The following is a 15,265-nucleotide window of genomic DNA, read 5'->3' as shown; positions in this document are numbered from 1 at the left end:
TGTCTGTGGTGATATGCTTTCAAAAACAAACTTCAAATCTTCAATATTATATAGTTGATAACTGAAATGCATTTAGTATATTGAAAACGCCCAAAGGCGTTTCTTCGTTAAAAAGAATCCATTGTTGATGGATTACTGAAAACAGAATGCGAAATACTGTACGTAGTCTGAGGGGGCGAATCAGTCTATTACAGTGATGATTCATACATTAGATGCCATATTCAAAATAAATTAAAAAGACATGGCAATAAAACACTGATGTTATTTGTCATTCCATACGATCTGTGAATTTTGACATTTGCGTTAATTTGAATAAACTTGGTGAAACTCTTCGAAGCAGGCACTTGATTAAGATGAGTTAATACCTTTCGTAGAAAACACGCTCCTCTTACAAGAATGTGTGCTGCTTAGCTTTTCACTCTCGATCTCGAGTTATTTACTCAGTATACCATTTCAATTAACAGCAGTACTAATTAGTTTCGTTTACAGATAGATTTCAAGACATCTATGCGTGTTGACGTTGATCTAGATGCGGAATTAAAAAACGCGTGCACTTATAATCGAACATCTCATTTGTATATGAACTTGAGATGATACTGACGCCTTCAAACTAGTTCGCATACTAACACGTACACTCTGGTTTAGTGACTGGGCGTTTGCAACATACCGTTAGTAATAGCTTGAGAAAATCCAACCCAGCGTGAATAAAAGTACGAACGCATTTTACCGTGCAGAAGTAAAATTCAGATACCTAACAAAATTATTCTAAATACTAGAATTTCTATATTGTTAGGCAGTAGAAAACAATTAAGTGTATTTTATTTCAAGGAAAACAACCTGTAACTGCTACTAAGTGACAATAATAAGTCAACAGCGATTGTATTTCATTTTTTATCTTTCATTTATGTCATATTTTATTTTATGTATTTTCTTGTTCAATTTCATTGTTAATACAATCAAGATCTGTGTAGGTAGAAATTCAGGAGATTGATATCATCAGTATAACCATGAATACATTCTATTTCACCAGTCAACTGTATGTCCGCACCATTCCAGCTTAATGTGCTTCCAAATATCGTGACGTGTGCTCGTGCTATTTGTGTGGGCTAACGTGTCTACATAGTAATGCCATGGGTGGGTAATTTCAATCGGGAGCTCATTTAGTGGAATTCAAAATCTATTTTTAAATTTAGTGGAAATCCTGCATATCATTATAATAGTTCCCAGCATGACGTCATGTTTTCCGTTAAGTTTCTGAGAAGAGGTCGGTGCGATTTTCTGGGGTCAATGACCTCTTGCTGTCTGCATTGCCCGAAACGTCATCACAATGTTAGGTTAAATCAGTGGGCAGTCTTTTAAACGTGGTGTATAATTGACATATAATCAGTAACCATAAACCGTACTATGTTAGTGGTACTATGTATATCCGTGTATAAATACATGCCTGTCATAGATTGGCATCGTGTTCTCCTCGTCGCAGCACTCATCTACGCTCAACAATGAATGTACTGAGACTGTGCATCGTAATTGCTATTATCGCCATTTGTCATTGCAAAGAAGAAGCGAAATCTTTCGGCATCACAGAATTCAGAAACGCCGATGACACGGAACGTATTCGTCGGTCTCTGTCAAGGAGTTCGTTAGACCAGGATGAGAAACAAGAAATTGTGGATATCCATAACACTCTAAGAAAGTCTGTTGAGCCGCCGTCTTCGAATATGCAACACATGGTAAGATGAACACGATATTTAACCACCACCACCACCTCGTTCTCGTTTCATTTACATCTATCCGAGTGGGCTAGTATATCTTCTTGTCGATTTAACGACGAGACTACACGACGAACATACCATCAAAGCAAGACCATTCGATCTATTCATAATCAAATAGCAAAAAGTTCAAATAAAACGTCTTTGAAAAGGTGTTGCCGTCTCGGTTTTACTATTTTTTTAAAGGGATATTTGTTTTTTTCGCAGTATTGCGCACCGTATACAATCATGTTGATAGAGTCAAAGACTTGAAATGAGATATTCAGATATTAATTTTGAATAAAATTATGGTAGAACTCAGAGAGCAAATTAGGGACAATTCGACTAATTGAAATTAAAATATTCAGAACTTTTGCCCGTATAATTGATCAGAAACCAGTCAAGGAATCTCACTGGTAGAGTGGTATTTATATTTTGGTCGCACGCCAGGATAACTAAAATAATCTAAAGATTCAGATTTTATAACCTGGTTCCAGGGTATATGGTGCGACACATGTCATTTGTATGTAGAGGGCTTATGGTTTACAGAGAAGTTCGATTATTTAGTTATAATATGTAACAAATAGTAAAAAATACGTGAACGTGTCTCGTGAGTATTCATGCAGTAAGAGTAGTTGACGCAGACGAATGAAAAATATGCCCGAATATTGCATGTGGCTTGTTTTATTATTTTAAACAATGGTGGCTCAAGCTCCCGGGGGGGGGGGGGCTACTTCCACATTAAATGGGTAAGGGTGTGAAGCCCACCTCTCGTAAACCATACTCACTTCTAAACCATTTTTTTCTATTTATATACCCACTTCTAAACAAAAGTGTTTTTAGCGAAAAAAACACACAGCTCACAACTTTCGCAACCAGTGAGCGCATACGGCCGATGCAATTTATTCAGCCTTTTCCGATCCTGTATCCCGGTCCTGGGTGTACTTACTTGTTAGCCACCCCGACTGGACACCTTATTCTTTTAACTGCTGTTATCGTGTCCTCTGTTCCATATACAACATGTACCAAGTTGGAGTTCTGGGGAGCAGTGGATGCGATGACGGGGGGGGGGGGGTACAACACTTTTTGAAGGGCAAATCAAGTCACGTGGACAGTACGTACCAATAATTCCAAACGCACCCTTTTATAATTGTTCACACCGTGTATAGTACAGATAAAAATGGTTCATGAGGTTTTTTTTTTCTAAACGTTATCACAATTGTCTTTTAGTTTTGGAATGACCAGCTTGCTGACATGGCTCAAACATGGGCGGAGGGATGTAAATGGGAGCATGGTCAGCCAGAAATGACAGAAGATCCCGAATACATTAGTATAGGTCAAAACATGTGGAAAGGAGGACATACGAGGTGATATGATTTTTATATTACTTGAATCTCAAAGAACTAACAGAGTTTGGGTCTCTTCGACATTTTTGCGAAAAAATACATTTCATTGGACAAAAGTCATGCCACTCATTCGTGGAATTGATTGTTAACATTCAAATCTTTCAATTTAAATATAAAGTTGTATGTGGGTGTGCAGACTAACACGTCAGTTTGATTGTTAACATTCAAATCTTTCAATTTAAATATAAAGTTGTATGTGGGTGTGCAGACTAACACGTCAGTTTGATTGTTAACATTCAAATCTTTCGATTTAAATATAAAGTTGTATGTGGGTGTGCAGACTAACACGTCAGTTTGATTGTTAACATTCAAATCTTTCAATTTAAATATAAAGTTGTATGTGGATGTGCAGACTAACACGTCAGTTTGATTGTTAACATTCAAATCTTTCGATTTAAATATAAAGTTGTATATGGGTGTGCAGACTAACACGTCAGTTTGATTGTTAACATTCAAATCTTTCGATTTAAATATAAAGTTGTATGTGGATGTGCAGACTAACACGTCAGTTTGATTGTTAACATTCAAATCTTTCGATTTAAATATAAAGTTGTATGTCGGTGTGCAGACTAACACGTCAGTTTGATTGTTAACATTCAAATCTTTCAATTTAAATATAAAGTTGTATGTGGATGTGCAGACTAACACGTCAGTTTGATTGTTAACATTCAAATCTTTCGATTTAAATATAAAGTTGTATGTGGATGTGCAGACTAACACGTCAGTTTGATTGTTAACATTCAAATCTTTCGATTTAAATATAAAGTTGTATGTGGATGTGCAGACTAACACGTCAGTTTGATTGTTAACATTCAAATCTTTCGATTTAAATATAAAGTTGTATGTGGATGTGCAGACTAACACGTCAGTTTGATTGTTACCATTCAAATCTTTCGATTTAAATATAAAGTTGTATGTGGATGTGCAGACTAACACGTCAGTTTGATTGTTAACATTCAAATCTTTCGATTTAAATATAAAGTTGTATGTGGATGTGCAGACTAACACGTCAGTTTGATTGTTAACATTCAAATCTTTCGATTTAAATATAAAGTTGTATGTGGATGTGCAGACTAACACGTCAGTTTGATTGTTTCTCCTTATAGCGTACCGCGTGCTACACAAGCGTGGGACAGTGAGCGGAAGTTTTTCCATTACCAAGATGCTTCGTGTGATGACAATCAAATGTGTGGACATTACACTCAGGTAAGCCTCGTTCTCGTCAGCTGTGGCACGTGATGTCAGGTGTCGGCGGTCCAGGAGTGAGCTCAACGGTGCGTCTTTATTAAAACATGTACAAAGGACAAAATAGTCTCCGACTCACTATAATAATGTATCGATAATAATATGGTACCTAAATGGTACCCATGTTCAGTTGTGGCATAAAGCTATGGTAGTAATAATAACAATCGATATTGATATCGTATCCCCTCTGGGATCTAGATTAGAATACAATAAGGATATAAGGAACAATAAAATACATAAGTAATAATAATAATAATAATAATAATAAAGGAAATAAATAAATAGTAATACTGTGAAAATATTATTATATAACGATTTTTGGTGTTATTTTGAGGCAGCTGGTAAATTGCTTTTCATGAAGTTTTTTCTCTTTTAGTGAAACAGTCGCTGATAAACTTGGCAATTGCTTAGACAGTTTCAGAATTTTTGTTATTGAGAAGTGCTTTCAGATTACCGGATAAGTTTAAGTTTTCAAACAAAGCATCCCTTTCAAATTTGTACAGGTTACAATTGAAGAGGAGGTGTTCTTCGTCACGGTCTTCAATTTCATTGGAGTCACAGACAGGGCATGTTCTATTTAAGATATCTATGTTGTGATATCGCCCAACTTCAATCTGAAGTATGTGGGCACTTATCCTCAGTTTAGTCATAGATGATCTGTGGATGGGTTTTTTAATAATTTCGAGGTATTTTTCAAGTGCAAAATCAGTTTTCAGCTGTCTGTAGGTACGAAGTTTATTTTTGTGATTAGTGCCTTTATTGTCATTATGCATTGTTTCTGTGCAGTGTTTTTCAAACATATTTTAGTTTTTTTGTAGCTAATGGGATAATACTGTTTTTTTCGCAAACATCACTAATTTCTAAAAGGTTCAGTAATTTTTTTATGCCTGTGGTCCAATTACTGATGTTTTCTTTGTCCAAATTGGTGCCAAGTTTAGTATGTACTGAATGAAATCGAAGACTTTGTGAATATAATCACGCCTCCATAATTCAGGGCACGAAAACTAAAATCGCCACACGTCACCTCAGACTAGTAATACAAGTCTGAGACGTCACATACCACTTGTCTGAACGACCAATAAGCATGGTGTATACAATTATTTAATCTTTGACTGTCACATGTTATACACGTGACTAGCTTTCATCCAACATGGTATTTCTCATATGATTGTAGGTCGTGTGGGCAACATCCAAAGATGTCGGGTGTGGCGTTGCAGACTGTGGTACATACAATATGATAGTGTGCAACTATGGACCAAGGTAAACATAATTAAATTGTTTATCTAGATATAAATTTATATTCATTTCAAACTGTGGGTGGATTAATACAGCAACCTTATGTATTTGGTTTGTTTAGGGGCAATTACGCTGGTGCACAGCCTTATAAAACCGGGGTGTCATGTTCTGAGTGTCCAGTTCCAAGTTGGTGTTACGAAGCACTTTGCAGTGAGTAATTTTCGATTTTACGATGAAGTACGGAACGCCAATCCTATATTATATTGAGATGTAATATACTTGTATTACTGATAAAAAATATCATGATATATTTGGTATTATGTCATACTATATACTAACACCATTACATGGTGGTAGAACCACACTATATAATATGCTAACTATAGTATACTATATGCTAACATCGTTATATGTTTGTGTGTTGTCATAAAACTATATGTTGAATAATTATATGTCAAAATGATTATATATTTATGGAACGTCATTATATTATATGCTAACGTCATTCATGACATCACACAATCATATATATATATATATATATATATATATATATATATATATATATATATATATATATATATATATATATATATATATATATATATATATATATATATATATATATATATATATATATATATATATATATATATATATATATATATATATATATATTAATATAATGACACTACACCACTATATAATGATGTCCACGAATAATATATAATTGAACAGCAATATAAAGCAGCATAATGAAGCCGGGAGTATAGTACCGGTAATATTATATAGTATTATGTATATTGTAAGAAACATTGTGGAATTGTCCATAACAAACCCCCACACATATTTAAAATGTAAATAAGAAATACAATTATCTTTCAGCGACACCACGTCGTCGCTATTGTATTATACGTAATAGTTGTATTTTTAAGAAACTTGATATAACCCCGGTATGTCTTCTTTCACCCATCCACTTCATGTCTACGTCATTTAAACACATTGTTGTTATTGTCTTCCAGTGCCTAGCTGTCCTGATACACGGGATAATGAATGTGGTAAGAAATATAGTATATATACTTTCAAGATTGAGTCTGATTAGCTACCCAACTCTTACCCTTAACGATCATACCAATCTGAAAGTAGCTTATTTGTTGGCAGGTTTTTACGACGTGTCAAATTCTGCCTTGTATATATTGGCTTGAACGCAACTTCGTTAGGTACGTCATCCATGACGCCATCCGTAATGTTTGGCTTTTGTTCTGTATTCCGTAATAGTGGATTTAATATTGGATGTACAACTCAAATCATGGATGTGTTTTTTTCAAATTATTTGTTTTACAGAGTGTAGTATTAAATGCGACCATTGCGGGATACGACATGAGAATAACTGTAGTTGTACATGTGCTACTGGCTGGATGGGTCACTACTGTACTGGTAAGGAAACAATAACCTACACACGTTACTGATCCAAGAGGGCGCTCTTTAACTTGCGTCAATCTCTGAAACGCTTACACAGCTTTCGTTTTGTAACCACGCTTAACTTAAACAATGCAGTAACTTCGATTCTTAGGAATTGTATTTGTTTTGTATCATTTGACAGATCAGTGTGGTAACATAGATGACAGATGTGCTAATGGCTGGTATCCTAACTGGTGTGACGATCCCAAACACAAATTCGTTTCCAACAAATGTCAAATGATGTGTGGAATTTGTGGTAAGTTAAACCGAATCCTCATATTCGCATGTAGAGAAGAGAAATGTTTGATTAATTCTACAGAAATCTGCTGCCTCAACAACTTAGAACATATGTTGCTTTCACTCGATGTGCACGTTTTCATATTATTCTTTCGCATCACAGAACCATTGCCAGAAGGCACAACGGAGCCAGTATGTTGTGATGGTAAACAGTGTGGAAATAATGGCGACTTAAACGCAGCTACGTGTACTTGTGAATGTACAAATGACTACTCTGGAGACTTGTGTGGTAAGAAATGTTACACTGTTTTGATTATTAAACTGGTGAATAATAGGTTGGTCAATATATCAATGTTAATTCGTTGACATACGTTTATAATCACTGTGAACACTCCTAGAAAGTGTGTTGATTTTTCCAATCAGATTAAAATCCTATGTGGACCGAGGTATAGACAATGCAGAAACTAGACGTACCCCCCCTAGAAACTTTCCCGTCCCATTTGACAGACCCTACTGGTCTTTCGCGCCCCATTTTGTAGACCCTGCCCTTAGCTGATATATATAAACCACAATCGTACTCTTTTCTGCACATTTTCTGTGTTTTTTCAAGTATTTAATAGTCTCATTGTACCACCCGCACAAACAATGGGGAAACTGGACATATCTCCCCATGGGCTTTTGCCGTCCCATTTGGCAGACCCCACCAGCTTTTCCTTCCCCGTTTGGCAGACCCTACCCTCAGCTCAGATATATATATATATATATACACATACGTATTCTTTCTACACATTATTTTTAATAGTCTTATTGTATCATCCATATATACAGTGAGAAAACAGGACATATCCTCCTCTAGGACCTTTCTCGCCCCATTAGGCAGACCCTGCTCAGCTCAGCTCAGCTCAGTATATCCATGATTAGATTTATAACACATAATGCTGCACTGCACCGTCCAAACAATGGAGGAAGGTTATTGACACACAGTTTTTATTTGAATACATGATTATTAGCTTGTAAAGGTGAATTCATAGATATATTACGAACAGAATATAAAGCCTAGCTTAAAATTAGCTAGAAAATTAAAAGGATGTGTCTGCATGATGCAAGTTCTTGTAGATGTATAATTAAAGAATTACTAGCATTTCAAATACCCTGACTATGAGCCAGTACAGTCACCAACTTAACTTTTACCGATGCCTCAGTAAAACTTTTGGGGGTAAAAGTTGTGCATCAATCAGTCACCATCACCAATAACCGAAGTACAATTGACCATAACGAGCAGTTACTGGTACGGTTTCCCAGCTTCGGCCTTATGATCAGCCTGAAGTCCATCAATGACAATCGAACAGTGGTTTAAAACTTGAGGCAAGCCAATGTGAAGAAGACCATGATAAAGGTCAATGGAAATGCAGTCATGTCCATCGACGACAGTGACATCTACCACTGGTACACCAACCTCTGAAAAACTTCCCAAGAACACCCAGTACCAAAGCATTGGCACCAGTACTACCAGAAATACAACCAAACTGTGTATTGGTGCAGGCAACAATGCTATTGTCAAAGATGCTACCATCTTGAATGTCAATAGCAACAACTTATACATCACGAAGGACATTGAACTTCTTGAGTTCTACATGTAGGAAATGCCTCTGAGGGTGTTGCGATCCAGGTCATAAAAATGCAGAGGTTGCTAGCGCTTTAAACATCTATCTCTATGTGTTGATGGATGTCAAGCACAACATTGAGGATGGCAGATATGCTCTCTTCCGTACTACAGGTGGCTGATCGGTGCAGTGAACCAGCTACTGGTAAAACATGGTGTTTCTGTCAGGGGCGGTTATGTGGACAATTCATTGGAACCAGGAGATTGTGGAGCACTTCAACCACTCTCTGGCTGAGCAGTTGTTTTGGCACCAATATGCCCAGGACGTGTCTGAATGGGTGGCTCGACTGCCTGCTGTTGTTATGGCCCTTAATGGAAAAGTGACCAGCCCCACTGGCCTAATGCTATTATCAAGACAAATATGTAACACAAACCCCTTCTACTGTTTGTGGCCATCCCCTTGGTTTGGCAGAGAAAAAGGGTGTTGGGGTTTAGTAGTCTAGCAAATTAGAGGGAGGCCGCTGGGGTCAACTGATCTGGTTTGGTCTTTAGTTGTACGACTTGGATGCTCTGTCACCAAGGCTGACAAGCTCGAACTATATTATTTGCTGGATGGACCTATTTATGGATTTTTTAGGGAGGAGCTTCTTGTGGTGATGCAGACACAAAACTGTCATCAGAAAGGGTTAGTTGGACCCTTTGTTAATGTTCCAAACAGCTAATCTGTGACAGTATTCATGACGCCATAGTTTCAACACCATGGCGGAAGACCCTTTTCCCAAAAAGGGCCTTTTTATACTGCTCAAGATGGATGTGCTTTTTCACAACACTTTTTTTCACACCCTTTTCACACCCTTGGATGTTTCCTTCTCCAGCCACAAAGTATATACTGGGTTGCAGGCCGACATATTCAGCTATGGAGTGCTAGAACACTCATACTTCATCTTGCCCAACACTTTTTTGTATGTTTTTCTGTACAGAAAATGCTCTTCCAGGTGGTTCATGTGTCATAGAGGTCGTGGGACCTGCCCATGTATACATCCTTTGTTTGAATCTCAAGGAGGAGAGAGTTGGTGCTCGTATAAATGAGCTGACATTGCTTCCCGTACAAATCTTTCACTTGGTTGTAATATAAGTCATTAAATACATCTAGAGAGGCCATGGATGATCATACCCACATAGACAGGCCAGTTAAGGTAGCGGGACTATTATTTGCATACTTGTTTTCATCTTCTAATTGTGACTAAATTACTACAAATAGACCCGGGAAAGTATATATTTTTAGAATCGCCAGACTTCAAACTTTTCACAAGTGTATTTTGCATGCCCGTATCTGCATTCTACGACGCGTTACTCAATCAAAGGTGAAAAATGACTTTTTCTGTAAAAAAAATAATTACGCATTTATGCTGGCGATAAGAAGTATTTTTTTCATTTTTCCTAGTTGTTCAATAGTCTGGTAAATTGAATGTGTCTGGTCAGTTTTATTTAGGCAACGCGTTTTAAAAAATAGTGTGTTGAATTTCAATTACTGTTTTAGTCGCATTGCCTCCAACTCAAACCACAACACATTGGTAAATAATCCATGAAATAGTTTGTCTGGACACATTCAAGTTCCTCTCACTGTCACCTTAAAGCTGTGAAAATTTTGTGTTAATCCGACGATAATAAGTATACGTTATTTTTTGTTAAAGACCTTGTATTTTGAAAAATATAAACTCCTAGAAAACGTCCATGAAGTAACAGCAACGATTTTCAAGCTTGTTTATCGGCACAATCAATTTGTTTTCCCATCGAAGTTTGTTTTAACATGTTTAGGGACATCCAAATGTGTAAGGCTATTGGAAACCAAAAAAATAAAGGAATGGGATAGCTATAATTGGATAAAATCGGCAGATGAAAACACTAAAATCAATGATTTTTTTCAGTGGCTGTGTGACCTTGTGTCTGACACATTCATATGCAAATGACTAATCTGTGAAACAAATAGGGGCGGAGACAAACCACTCAAATGTTTGGAAACACTATTTGTGTGTCAGATAGCTACTGATAACACATCCTAACATTGCTTTGTCTTGAGTTTATCTTTGAATTTTATAGGCACACAGATTAAACCTGTGTTGATTTTGGTAAACACTACTGAGGCTGCCTTGCTTCCCTTCAGAAAATCTACATTTTAACCAACTTACATGACATTCTATGTTATGTTGACTTTATCACATGAAAGTTTATAGTGCATTTCATCAATTAATAAATAAATATGAAAATCATAATTTTCAACACAAATAATAGTCTCGCTACCTTAAAGCAGCTTTTATGGAGCTAGATCTTACCAGATTGCAAAGGTCCTTCTCAAAACTGGTGTACACCTTCTGTAGCTCAATGTTCATTCTAATATAGGGCTTTAACCATAGGGTCTGGTCAAATTTAAGAGTTCTATGGACCTTTGTCAATCACATGCCCAGTGACAAATACAGATATAAGTTGTGGTAATGAAGCACATAGCTTTCTTTATTACGGAGGTTGGGAACCAGCTTTTCAATCCCTGTCGATGCCACCCCTACACCTAAGTGGTTATGCTGATAACCTGACATCCACTCTTGTTGAATCACTATGCAATCCAGTGCCAACTGGTAGGCATTGTGCACGTCAGGCAACTCTTCTGGGTATTTGCGGTCTGCCTTAAGGAAATAGCCCTCTGGGGCAATCATCAACCCACTTAAAGCCATCTGTTGTTGGCAGCAAGCAAATCATTGCTCAACCATAAAGTTGTTGGTGTCTAAGTAGAGAATATGTCTGTTTGGCTTAGCCCTCTACTCATGGAGTGTCAGCCTTTGCATAATGATTTGAGACCCTTCAAATCCCACCATGGCATTCAGGCTCCTGAACCTCCAGTAGGTCTTCCCCTGGAGTAATCATGTAAGTGGGGTTCGCAGAAATGTTTTTGTACCTACTTTTATTTTGATTATGTAATAAATGACTAAGGGTTTTAATTCAGGTGTAATGGAATTGTCCTGCTTTATCAATTAGTAACAGATTTATCATGTAGAGTATCATATACTCTTGTTGTTTGCTGAGATGATGCACAATAACATCATTGTTCCATCCAAATACATTGATAGCCAAATTGTTCTACTTTTTGACCCTCTGAATCTGAGAAATGGGTGCATCGACCCCTGTGAAATCGAGGTCGTTCTGAATAGTACTTGTAGGATATGTCCACATGGTCGATTGTGAGAAATAAAGCTGAGCAGCGTGCCCGTTTGAAATAGCTATCATAGTTTTTTCACAATGATGACTGCTTTCTTGTTTTATACTGCTGCTGGTAGTGGGATATATAGCTGCTCTTCAGTGGGTGATACTGAATAATGTTCAACCAGAGATTCATAGCTCTTCTGACCACCCATCCAGATTCTTCCTACGTTCATTCTCTAGTGTCTCCTGTATAGCCTTATCTAGTGCCACATTGATCTCGTGAGTTTTTAGGACAGCCTCCTGCTTGTGACGGAGCATTAGATCTATGTACTCCTCACTACCATTCGCATTGTCATTCCGAAGTTGAATCTTTAGAGTGAGTTAAAACTTAACTTTTCCAAAATCTCTTCCGTGAGTTTCAGGTGAATTGTGAGGAGTCTGTTCCAAGGGGATGGTCTTGAGGTACATCCATTTGCCACCCAAAAGTAGTCCTGGGTTGTTCAGAAAGTTGTTTTTGTACAGGATTGGGGTGGAACTCCTCCACAATGACCTTTCTTTTTCTCAATATCTCTGGCAAGCGCTTCTTCATTGCTTCTGAGATTGGTTCATCCACGATGTTGTGAACGACACTTTAAACTAGCTCCAGTGCTTTTCATTCAGCTAATAGCTGATCGATGTATTCACCCATAGTCACCTTGATGAATAAATATATATATCACAAGACTAGAGAAAACTGTTTTTTTTAATCTCTTCTCTGGCTGTATGTCTCAACCGTATTTTATCCCAGCCACAGGCTCGACTGAGCTGTAACTCACTCTGAATTCCTCTGTCATAAAACCTGCATGGTACATGAATTGTATTACCCTTACAAATCCTTAACAGATGGACCTTGCAGTAAATACCAATACAGCTTTTTCCACAAAATTCTGTTTTGCTAGGCACAAAGGTTGTGACAATCCATTATGTTCTTTGCATATAAGTACCCCAAGGTATACAGCAATGGATGTGTCTAAATGGTTGACAGGGGATTCATGGCTATGCTGAGCTGAGGGTACTGTCATGTACTGTCTATCTGTATATCTTGTTGTACGATTATAAATTCATGTACCAGTGAGCCCAGTATAAATTTTCTGCATTTTTATCAACAATAATTGTCCTTATATTCCCTGTATATTGCATTACAAATTAAAAGTGAATGTGGCCAACCTGAAAACAATATTCATCTATATGTACTAAAACCAGTTACCAAGCGGCAATCTAATTTCTAATTTGTAGAGATCCCTGTAGAGAAGTCTGGCAAGAAAATTATTCAAGGTAAATCTTTACCAAAGTTTACCCCTTCCCTCTGTGTCATTTATCAATGCTGATTCCCACGTATTACTGACTTCGAAAATTTAAAGTTCTAACACTGTGATAATGTCGATTAGTATTTCAATGACTGTTACGCCCCAGTTACGCCCCCTATAACATTTTCTCCTCTTTCTGTTCAGCAGATGACGACACGAATATATCCCGATCTGCTGAAGTAACATCCTATACGAGCTGTATAGCCTTGCTGGTATTACTTGTCTCCATTTGTCGAATTATTGAATAAATGTCGGATGTGTATACAATATATAGACGTATCTAGCGTTTTATAACAAAACTTACATTATAACTGCTCATTTTTTAAAACCATTTAGAGACTATGGGATACATTTCGGGTGTCCGCAATAATTAGACGTATCTAACGATTATAATAGACATTATAATCCACTATCAAGTGACTAATTACATAATTACTCATAACATTTTAAATTATTCATAAGTTGAATCAAGGGCGGTACACAAAACAAGACAATACTAGAGATAAAAACAAAACAGTACTACACGCAGTGCTGGTGACATAACTTGACTCGAATTCGTATTGGTTTTGCGCCTTGCTCCGTAGTCAAACTCTGAGTTGTTGAACACGCAATAGTGAAGCGCAACTGTGTTGCATCGACCAATAAACGACGAGCATATATCGCGTGGTGGCAGAGATATATTCGTCTAAATAGAACGGTGTCTGGAGATTGGTTACGTAGCTGCCGTTGTCCCCTGTCCAGTGTAAGTACGCACTGTGACACATTTACATTATTCAAACAATTTTGCCTAACGCCTTTGGTTGAATACTAAATTAGCCTTATAGAAAAGACATCCTCTAAAAATAAGGAAGCTTACAAATCAGTTGTCATTATGCCAAAATATCTATATTCGTTTTTGATCATTTTCCTGGGGATAAATTCCTTAAACCGGTGTGTCTGACAAACGCAGGGAATTGCCACTGTTGCGTTGAATCATGCAATAAAGACAAATAATTCCTCCTATTCTAGTAGCTGTTGAATTCGAGAAACACAGTTTCAATCTGACTTTGTTGTATTTAAATTAAATTATTTTTTGTCTTATCATCTAGAGTTATTTTTTCAATGTATTGCCAGACAGAGTGTTTGAAATTACCGGTCGCCCGAGTCCATTAAATTTCTGCGGGCCACAAAGTTTTGTAACTGCGTCGCTCGGTTGTTTTTTCAGCAGTAAATTATTTGATGAGCGTTAGTAAGTTAATAAACTATCTAGTAAACCTGTTATTTCTTTGTATTTTTTTTTATTATGAACACATTTTGTTTCGTTTCCGATAGAAAAGTGTGTCTGTGGTTATGCAGTAAAGTTAATAATATATATCATCACGTGAGCACTATGCGATATGGAAATGTTTTGAAGTCGTGCTAACAGTGGTTCTCATTGGCAATATGGGTGGGCGTGGTATCTAATGACGCCCTGCAACTTAACTATGCGAGCCTGGCATCTAAAATAATAATTATGCGTGGGCAGTTACCAATTATTGGCAGCTATGGTTCTCTCACCGCAAATCGAAAGTGTAGAATTAAATACTAGAAATGTGTGTTCAAAAAGCACGATAAAGTGAAGGTTACCAATTAGCTCTAAAATTCAGGAAAAAGGAGATGCAAAAATAGGTGAAACAACAATAGAGAAATTAAATCAACAGCTCAAACCCAAAACATATTATACTCATTCCGAATTTTAGGATGAAATGTTGATTGAAAATGTATATTTTCTTAGCTATTTTATGTTATAGTATCTATAATCTATAAATG

The 15,265-nt window shown here is 36.9% G+C and overlaps 1 protein-coding gene across 2 annotated transcripts; it reads left to right on the top strand.

The window, feature by feature from the left end:
• The first annotated feature begins 1,336 nt into the window (after positions 1-1,336).
• Positions 1,337-14,737, top strand: LOC100371737 (cysteine-rich venom protein latisemin-like). 2 transcript variants are annotated; one of them, XM_078012163.2, is made up of 11 exons: positions 1,337-1,730; positions 2,979-3,115; positions 4,261-4,360; positions 5,574-5,659; positions 5,757-5,845; positions 6,658-6,693; positions 6,980-7,072; positions 7,239-7,352; positions 7,497-7,622; positions 13,407-13,445; positions 13,622-14,737. In XM_078012163.2, the coding sequence occupies exons 1-11, from the start codon at positions 1,500-1,502 to the stop codon at positions 13,723-13,725; spliced, it is 1,155 nt and encodes a 384-aa protein (XP_077868289.1). In that variant the 5' UTR covers positions 1,337-1,499; the 3' UTR covers positions 13,726-14,737. The 2 variants fall into 2 exon arrangements, with proteins under 2 accessions (XP_077868289.1, XP_006820735.1); XM_006820672.3 differs by having other exon boundaries at positions 1,338-1,730; positions 13,625-14,737.
• Positions 14,738-15,265: the final 528 nt, after the last annotated feature.

The sequence above is a fragment of the Saccoglossus kowalevskii genome, chromosome 6 (assembly GCF_978046115.1).
Source record: "Saccoglossus kowalevskii chromosome 6, keSacKowa6.1, whole genome shotgun sequence".
NCBI lineage: Eukaryota > Metazoa > Hemichordata > Enteropneusta > Harrimaniidae > Saccoglossus > Saccoglossus kowalevskii.
This window is presented reverse-complemented; position numbering and strand designations above follow the sequence as displayed.

Excerpts from the sequence above, each read along its gene's own strand:
- LOC100371737 (XM_078012163.2), top strand. The coding sequence starts at position 1,500 with ATGAATGTACTGAGACTGTGCATCGTAATTGCTATTATCGCCATTTGT. Across the intron at positions 6,694-6,979 it reads TACACGGGATAATGAATGTG|AGTGTAGTATTAAATGCGAC; the intron begins GTAAGAAATATA and ends TTTGTTTTACAG. Across the intron at positions 7,623-13,406 it reads CTACTCTGGAGACTTGTGTG|AGATCCCTGTAGAGAAGTCT; the intron begins GTAAGAAATGTT and ends TCTAATTTGTAG.